At 35.0% G+C, this 9,596-nt stretch overlaps 3 protein-coding genes across 3 annotated transcripts in view; 2 read left to right on the forward strand and 1 right to left on the reverse strand.

The window, feature by feature from the left end:
- Nucleotides 1-460: 460 nt before the first annotated feature.
- On the forward strand, nt 461-2,557 carry LOC109583632 (caspase-3-like). Its single transcript, XM_019999055.1, has 4 exons — nt 461-788; nt 1,144-1,314; nt 1,605-1,648; nt 1,693-2,557. The coding sequence occupies exons 1-4, from the start codon at nt 461-463 to the stop codon at nt 2,524-2,526; spliced, it is 1,377 nt and encodes a 458-aa protein (XP_019854614.1). The 3' UTR covers nt 2,527-2,557.
- Nucleotides 2,558-4,372: 1,815 nt separating this feature from the next.
- Nucleotides 4,373-7,457, reverse strand: LOC100638558 (intraflagellar transport protein 172 homolog). The gene is made up of 9 exons (XM_019999068.1): nt 7,379-7,457; nt 6,961-7,185; nt 6,386-6,601; nt 5,943-6,002; nt 5,787-5,885; nt 5,107-5,163; nt 4,960-5,059; nt 4,579-4,670; nt 4,373-4,529 (listed from the first exon to the last, which is right to left on the reverse strand). Exons 2-9 carry the CDS (start codon nt 7,039-7,041, stop codon nt 4,443-4,445), a joined length of 792 nt encoding a protein of 263 aa, XP_019854627.1. The 5' UTR covers nt 7,042-7,185; nt 7,379-7,457; the 3' UTR covers nt 4,373-4,442.
- A 696-nt stretch (nt 7,458-8,153) lies between these two features.
- LOC105313498 (caspase-3-like) overlaps nt 8,154-9,596 on the forward strand; it is a 2,413-nt gene continuing 970 nt past the window's right edge. Inside the window, exons 1-4 of the mRNA XM_019999056.1 lie at nt 8,154-8,753; nt 9,138-9,248; nt 9,496-9,530; nt 9,575-9,591. Of these exons, the coding sequence (XP_019854615.1) occupies nt 8,426-8,753; nt 9,138-9,248; nt 9,496-9,530; nt 9,575-9,591 (491 nt within the window). The 5' untranslated portion in view covers nt 8,154-8,425. The remainder of the gene's footprint in view (nt 8,754-9,137; nt 9,249-9,495; nt 9,531-9,574; nt 9,592-9,596) is intronic.

Here is a 9,596-nt window from a genome sequence, read left to right on the forward strand (position 1 = left end):
CTAAGGACATATTCATACACATGTACATACAGATCTACAAGTAGTCTGTGGTTAGGCTAATTGTATATTCATGTTGATCACATGCAAAAAAAATTAAAATGGGATCAAACCATAAACTACACTACATACATTATGAAATAGATTTACAATGATTTTATACACATGTAATGTAGAAAATAATTTTATTTTAATCAGTTTTCTTAGTTTTTCAGGATAATTTTTCCTACACTCTACCTTACTACATCTATTACAAACTAACCTTGCATCTTGATAGAAGCTCTATCAGTAGAGTAGGATATCAGTGTGCCACAGTGATAGACTGATAGTAAATTTTATCAAGCCTATAATTAGATTAACATATGTGACCATAGTGAGTAGAGTCTAGCAGCCTATATACGTTACAGTGCAGCCTCACCTTACACCACAATTGAACAAAGGACTGTCCTGTGATAGTGAGAAGATGTCTTCAACTGAGTCTTCAGCACAAAAAGCTATTAGGGATAACCTAGGAATATTAAATAGGGTCCTTAATAATGAAGCTGTGTTTGGTGAAGTGGCACAGAAATGTGTTCAAAGGAGACTGATAACAACAGATGAATTAACTCAATTAAATGACAGATTATCACGTCAAACACTACGGGAAAGAGTAGAAGCATTTGTTCTGAGATTGGCTGAGCTTCTTGGTGATCTACCAGAAAAGATTGATGGATTCTTGTCTATTATTAAAGAGATTGACACTCTCATTGCTGAGAAAGCAGCCGACACTATTTCTCAAAGCTATGCTAAGTGTATGTTATTTATCATTATTGTGTAAATGTTTTGATATAACTAAACATGCTGCAACAACTAATGATTCTGGCCTATCTACACAAACTAAAGTTGCCCCATCTTCTAGCATAAGTGAGTAGATTATATAACCAAATTTTCTGGACAAATTTGTATTCATACTGTTTAATACTAACTCTGTACTTACTCAGAATGCAGCCAAGGAATAGCTAAAAAAATTAAGACTTGGTTTTCAATTTTTGTATAAAGAATTTAGCAATGAATACTTTTGCCACAGTCGATATTATTCCAGCAAGGATAGTTACATCATGGTCACATGATCCAATCATAAATAATTTTTACTTTGTATTTTCATAGATGGATATAAATTGCCCAAATATGAATCCGCTGGTGGTTCAGTTGCTGACTCTGTTGGTCCAGCTCCCAAACTGCTCAAGTATGAATCTGCTGGTGGCTCAGTTTCTGCTGTTGTTTCTGACTCAGCAGTTGGTCCATCTCCCATTGATACTACTAATGCAGCAGGAAGTGGTAAGATATAGTCTACTGAAAAGATTTAATTTGTGATAGATCTAATTGATAGTTACTCATGCATTGTATTTATGTATTGCCTTGCTGTGTTTACTTTTGGTTGCAAATTTTGTATCATGTTTAATTCATGATTTTCCACTAAATTGTACCAAAATGATTGGTGATTATCATTGTAATGGTAGTATTTGGTTTGTCTGCTAAATGTTATTCTTGTAAAACCTATAGCAATTACACAGTAGTACATGCATGTCTGCATGCCTTAGTGAATATTTGATTTTTTTCTTTCATAGTTCAATCTTTATCTCCTCAAGTTTTAGAGCAAGGAAAAGAGAAAGTAAGATAGTACAATGACGTGTGCTTAAAATTACATTAAATTAGGTGACATCTGATGCATGGGGTTTTGGATCAAAAAAAGAGAAAAAGAACGATGAAGAAAAGGCTGCAGATGATATTATGTACAAGTATAAAGTCAACGAGACAGGAAAACATGGAGTCGTGCTGATTATAAATAATGTCTACTTTAAAGATGAAAATAAAGCTAATCGTATATCATCAGATAAAGATGCTGAAAGATTAGAAGAATTATTTGAGGGCCTTCTTTATCAAGTAGTAGTTCAAAATGACTTAACGGCTGAAGAAATAAAGACAACAATTAGTGGAATTGCTGCTGGGTCAGTAACCAAGAAACATGATAGTTTCATATGTTGCATTCTGTCTCATGGTAATCCAGCAGGGATTGAAGGAGTTGATGGTGAAACTGTTACTGTCGCTGAGTTGGTTAAAAGTGTAATTTCTACGAAATGTTCAGCACTTCGTGGAAAGCCCAAAATTTTTTTTTTTCAAGCTTGTCGAGGGACTGAAGCACCAGAGCCTTTAGTTGTTGATTCGTCTGTGCAATGGCCTCCAAAAGAAGAAGAGATGGTTGCTGATGGTATTGCTCGAGCATTACCACCAGAGGCTGATTTCTTGTTTGGTTTTAGCACTTCTGATGGTAACGTTGCTGCAAGAGGTGTTGAAACTGGTTCACAATATATAAAAGCATTGTGTGAATTTATTTCCAAATATTCTTCCAGGTTTAGTCTTTATGAGCTCCTACTTCTCGTTAATTACAAAGTATCAGGAAATACTATTGTTTTTAATACGTCGTACAAGTATCATCAAATGCCCGAGATCAGAAGCACTTTGAGGGGAAAATTTTACTTTAAAAAGTAGCTTGAGTGTTTTATTTTTAGTTATTTTTGCAGCCAAAGGATTTTAGTGTGAATTTTTTCATGATTTTATTGTAATGCTACTCTTTAATAGTTGTGTTATGGTTTTTATTGCTGCATTCTTTTCGATGCTTCTTGCAAGCTCGTTCCATTTTTATGCCAAAAATAATTTACTAGATTGCATACTGAAAACAAGTGAGGTAGATCTAGTTGTAATTCCAAAAATTCAATTTCAGTGCATGATTGATACACCAGGAGATGGAATTATGAATTTTATAGCCTGGAGTAACTGCACTGTGGGCACTGTTTAAAGCCTATAGATTACATAAAATCATTGGGTACCTCCCTGAGCCTGACCACATTGAACAAAGGGCTGTTTCATTTACTCTAATATCTATGGTTGAAGTTGTGAAGCATATAGTTAGGAGAATCAGGAGATGTCTTCAGCACAAAAATCTATTATAATCTAGGAATGGTAAATAGGGTCTTTAATAGTGAAGCTGTGTTTCATCAAGTGGCACAGAAATGTGTTGAAAAGAGACTAAACAGCAGATGAATTAGCTCATCATAATAACAGATTCTTAAGTCAGACACTACAAGCAAGAGTAGAAGTATTTGTTTTGAGATTGGCTGAGCTTCTTGGTGATCTACCAGAAAATATTGATGAATTCTTGTCTATTATTAAAGAGATTGACACTCTCATTGCTGTGAAAGCAGTCGAAGATATTTCTCAAAGCTATGCTAAACGTATGTTTAGAAGATCTATTTATCATCATTGCATCAATAATGTTGTGCTATGGATAAACATGCTTCAACGACTAATGATTCTGATAATGGTCTATCTACACGAGCTAAAGTTGCACCTTCTCCTCCTGGCATAGGTAATTAGTACAATGGGTACATTACATAGAATCAAGTGTATGCATTATTTTAGCTACCAAATCTAGCGGTCATTAGAGGAGCCTGTAAGTCTATGAGTGATGATTATTATCCTTATATTTATTAATAGTTAACCAATGATTGGCCATGGCCAAAAAAACCTGATGAGGATATTGTGTATCTTACGCAACCAACCCAGGAAGGAATCGTGGCATTGTATTGATTGTTAACATTGTTAAATTTCACCCCAAATCGAGATTCGTCAAAAAAGATGAAGAAAAGCTTAAAAAGGATTCGACAAATGTCGATACGAAGTTATTACCAAGAGAAACCTGGAAGCTGATACAATGAAAGAAGCTATTGAAGAAGCAGTTGAGAAAGATGTCACTCGTGTATGTCCACCATCCACAATAGTTTCATTTGCTGTATCCTGTCTCACAGTAATCCAGCAGGGATTGATGGTAAAACAGTTATTGTCACTGAACTGGTGAATATTGTTAATTGTGACCAGATGCATGGGAAACCAAAAATATTATTCATCTTTTAAGCATGTCAAGGGGCTGGAATGCCAGAGCGAATGGTGGCTGATTTATCAATTCCTTCCGGTTCCAGAGAAGAAGAGGAGATAATGGCTCCTGATGGTCGCTCTATTGCATTACCTCCAAAAGCTAGCTGGTTTCCTCTTTGCTTTCAGTACAGTGGAGAACAATAAAGCATTGAGAGGTGTGTATTCTGGCTCTCACTACATTACAGCTTTATCTAATGCCATTATTGATTATGAATCAGAGCTTAGTGTTGACAGGATACTGCTAGTTGTTAATCATAAAGTGGCAGGTGAGCCCAAAACAGTTGAAATAGTAAAGGATGGCAAAACAGAAACGTGCATATATCACCAGATGCCTGAAATAAGGAGCACTCTGTGAGGCTACTTCTACTTCCAAAACAATTAATTTTGCTTAAATGTTTTTTAAAAAACTTTTTTGATAAAATAATCTTAAGTGATGTATCTGCTAATGGCATATGCAGTAAACTTTTATTGTCTTAGAACGTGTGAGCTGGATTAAGAGGTTGACCGCACCACTTGGTTATAAAATGAACAACATCCAAGCACTCTTCATTTTGAGATGCCTGTGGAGAGAGAAAATTATTTTCAGTTTCCTGACTTTATAATTCTGACCTTTGTATTCATAACAAACTTGGTCCAGTCCCCTTTGTTAGCACACCTCCCACCTCGTTTAAACTCAACCTTTTGCTTCAATACTGGATAACCTACACACATACATAATTATTGCATCCCAGACAGTTTACATATAGATTAGATCAAATCCATCCCCTAGGCAACTTATAGATTAGATCAAATCCATCCCCTAGGCAAGTACGTAAGGCAACTCTGTGGTTATACTTTGATCTCTACTGAGACACTGCTGCCAGAAAAAGGATTTTTTGCACAACAGAAAATAAAGTACGTGTACATGTACATATACCAAACAACAAAGTTGCCCAGAGGATATTTGGCTAAAGGTACACATGTATATGTACATGTACCTTAGTACCTGACCTGTTACAATGCAAGGTAATGAAGTGACTCCAGTATGAGGTGATGTCAGTGATGCAACATAAGTCTGTCTCTCATCATCAAGTGGTAGTGTTTGCTCCACCTGGATTAAAGGAATAAGGTAATGGATTGATTCCTGTTATGAGTCACCTGTCTGTCCATGGAGAGGGCCAGTACCCATTCCTTAATCTCTTCTCGTTTATCCTCCTGTAACAAACAGAAGCACTTTATAATGTAATCCTATAGGTACGTTTACATGTACATATGTTAAGTGTTAGTATATTGTGTAAACATAAAGCAAAAATAATTGACATAAGAGGCATAAAAATTATCTATAATAGAGAGTGAGCTAATAGTAGTTTGATAACTTCTTTAAACAAGCGTAACAGGGTAAAAAGTATTCCTATAATTGATTTCACCACCTTGCAAGTACAACTTGGTCATTATTAAGACTTATAGAGGTTCTCTCTACCTTATAATGCTTCTAGAAAAGTTTTTAGACAGTATCTCTATGCTCTCTTGCTGTTAGAAAGCTCTTAACTTTGTCCCATGTGTAAGCCGCCATTTTGTTTGCCGTGACCACACCCACTCACGTAAAGGAGCGTGGGCGGGTGGTTGCTAAGGCTTGTTATTTCTCCAATACAACATGTATAGAAGAAATGTAAGTGTGGACATACAAATATATATATTATATAGATAGCGCGACGGTGAATTCAATTATAGGAACGACCTGGGGGCTTCGCCCCCAGGTCGTTAAAAAGTTTCTGTAATATAGGATATAATTTATGAGAGTGCAAATTCAGCTGTACTGTACATGTATGATTCCTTACTGTCATGAAAGGTTGTTCTGGCAGTGGTACTTCAAATGGAATATCAGTATCAACAAAATCACTGTTATCAATCATATCCAATGAACCCTCTTCAATAGCCTGACATTAGAAAATTAAAAGTAATATCATCATAGCTTTACTCTTGGCTATACTTACTTCACTGAGATCCAGGAATCTGTTATAGAATATAAATGCCATGCTTTCTAATCCAACTGCCTATTTATAGAACACAATTAATCACTAAATAGGTACAGGTGCATACATAATCCAAATACTTTGGTGCACAAATAATGTCACCATACTGGCCCAATTAACACACCTCTTGAGAAATGATTAGATTGCATTATTTAGATTTGGAACAGTTATGAATGAAAGCTGGAAGAGATGGAGGTGCATAGCAATGTACATGCCTGTAAACAGATGTCTAATTATAACACACCTCCCAAAGATATAATTATCTTGACCAGGAGGCTAAGCTTTTATTATTGAAGCCATGTAAAGATGTAATAATTAGGAGGGTGCATTAATTGGGGTGAGTATGGTATCATTACTCTCCCTCTCTCTCCTCTATTTTTCCTATCATACTCTATAATACTGACCTTACAGTACATCCCAGCTTGATAGAAAGCTCTATCAGCAGGTATGACATCAGTGTGTCGTAGGAGTGATACTGATATCTTAGCTACTATACCATAGAGCTGTGGTACTCTACTGCAAGCTGATCGAGTAGCAAGATAATGTGATACCCATAGATATTGCTCAAATTCTCTACAACTCAAACTGCCAGACTCTGATGTACGTGATAGCTCATCAACCTGCCAGTATAAAGGAACAGTACAAGAAATCAAATGATAAAACATTATACATGTACATACACAATAATACACATACAACACAAGTACGGTATGTCATTCAATAATACATTGTACATCAGAAACTCAGCACACGAACTTAATATGCATGAACACATACATGTACATACTACATGTATGCTCATTGTACTGTACACTGTACATGTATGCATTGATCCTTGTGTGTATTGCATGTGTCTATATTCCATAGAATTATAGCACAAATTTACAATTGGAATTTTTCCAAGATATACTGTACATGTACATGAGTATTAATGTATGCACATTACTATATACAGTACTGTATACTAACAGGTACTTACAATAGAGAATAACATATTCCTGAGACTAGAGTAGGTTGGATAAGCTGTCCCTCCTTCAAGATTCTCTCCAAACACTTCCATGCAGAGCCTCTTGTATATGTTAAAGTTCTGAGGTAAAGGAGGAGCCCCATATGTAGTGAAGAGTTTAAGAGCTGACAATGAAGCATTGGACTTTATCAGATGAGCTGCATATAATGCCACATATTTGAATAATACACTGGGACCCTGAGGAGATAGACAGATGTTATACATGTATATAATTAAATTTCAGTAATTAATTTTAGAGTATACTACATACACCTGAAATAACAAATAAACCACTGTAATGACTATACCCATTCACAAGTACATGTACATTATACATACAATACGCTATATGTGTCCATCTAAAGGTATGGGCATAATAATTATGCTTCACCAGTTCCTAGCTTTCTCCCATTCTTCTCCAGGTATGAACATATCAATCCCTTCCTTTATCATATCAGAACTAATGAATAGCTCACCAGCCCGAGTGTGTGTGTGTGTATGATTGCTTGTATGTGCAAGAGGAAAGGAAAGTAATTGAATTAATACATACATAATTGAATACATGTACATGCATGTGCATTACTATTTTGAGAAATGTACATCAGAGTTTCCCACAAGATTTTGGCATATATAGTCTTCAGCTTCTTGCCAGTAGATTTTTAAAGTTGCTCAACAAATATTTGACGTATAAACATGGCAATGATACAATTCTTATTACATTTTCTGATACATATACATGTTCTCATACAACATTAAAAATCAATCATATCCAATAAACCTTATTTAATAGCCTGTGAGTCAACATAGTACAAAAATTAATCATACAGTAATACAGATTATAGCCAATGCATTATACTTAACAATAAATAAACATGCATCTTGCTTCAAGAGATCCATGAATCTGTTATAATAATAAATGCCATGCTTTCCAATCCAACTGCCTACTAATAGAACACAATTAATCACTAAGGACATATTCATACACATGTACATACAGATCTACACGTAGTCTGTGGTTAGGCTAATTGTATATTCATGTTGATCACATGCAAAAAAATTAAAATGGGATCAAACCATAAACTACGCTACATACATCATGAAATAGATTTACAATGATTTTATACACATGCAATGTAGAAAATAATTTTATTTTAATCAGTTTTCTTAGCTTTTCAGGATAATTTTTCCTACACTCTACCTTACTACATCTATTACAAACTAACCTTGCATCTTGATAAGAAGCTCTATCAGTAGAGTAGGATATCAGTGTGCCACAGTGATAGTAAATTCTATCAAGCCTATAATTGGATTAACATATGTGACCATAGACTATCTATGATATGTGACTGTGAGTCGAGTCTAGCCGCCTATATAAGTTACAGTGCAGCCTCACCTTAGACCACAATTGAACAAAGGACTCTCCTGTGATAGTGAAAAGATGTCTTCAACTGAGTCTCCAGCACAAAAAGCTATTAAGGAAAACCTAGGAATATTAAATAGGGTCCTCAATAGTGAAGCTGTGTTTCGTCAAGTGGCACAGAAATGTGTTGAAAGGAGACTAATAACAGTAGATGAATTAACTCAATTGAATGACAGATTCTCAGGTCAAGCACTACAAGCAAGAGTAGAAGCATTTGTACTGAGGGTGGCTGTGCTTCTTGGTGATCTACCAGAAAATATTGATGGATTCTTGAGTATTATTAAAGAGATTGACACTCTCATTGCTGAGAAAGCAGCCAACACTATTTCTCAAAGCTATGCTAAGTGTATGTTATTTATCATTATTGTGTGAATGTTTTGATAAAAATAAATATGCTGCAACAACTAATGATCTGGCCTATCTACACAAGCTAAAGTTGTTACATCTTCTAGACCTAGCATAGGTAGATCTAATTGGGCAGTGGGTAGATTGTGCAACCAAGTTTTCTGGACAAATTTGTACTCATACTGTTTAATACTAACTCTGTGCTTATGCAGAATGCAGCCAAGGAAATAACTTTTAAAATTTAAGATTTGGTTTTCACTAAATTTTTGTATAAAAGAAATTAGTAATGAGTACTTTTGCCACAGTCAATGTTATTCCAGCAAGAATAGTCACATCATGGCCACATGCAGTGATGAATACATGATTTTACTGTGTATTTTCATAGATGGATATAACTTGCCCAAATATGAATCTCCTGGTGGTTCAGTTCCTGCTGTTGTTTCTGACTCAGCAGTTGGTCCATCTCCCATTGCTAATAGTACTAATGCAGGAAGTGGTAAGAAATACTATAAAGATTTAATTTTGTGATAATTGAATAATTGATACTTACTCACTCATTCATTGTGTTTATGGTATTGTCATGCTAAGTATTTATTTTTGGTCACAAATTTTGTATCATGTTTAATTCATATTCTTCACTAAATTTTATCATTTTGGTTTTATTGTCTGTATTACTTCTGCAAAACTAATTGCCTTTTGTTATACAGTAGTACATGCATGTTTGATCTGAATTTTTTTCATAGCTCAATCTTCATCCCCTCAACAAGAAAAAGAGGAAGTAAGATTATACAACAATGTATGCTTATAATTACAACAAATTAGGTGACATCTGATGCATGGCCTT

This window comes from Amphimedon queenslandica, unplaced genomic scaffold (genome assembly GCF_000090795.2).
Source record: "Amphimedon queenslandica unplaced genomic scaffold, v1.1 AMPQUscaffold_13291, whole genome shotgun sequence".
Taxonomy (NCBI): domain Eukaryota; kingdom Metazoa; phylum Porifera; class Demospongiae; order Haplosclerida; family Niphatidae; genus Amphimedon; species Amphimedon queenslandica.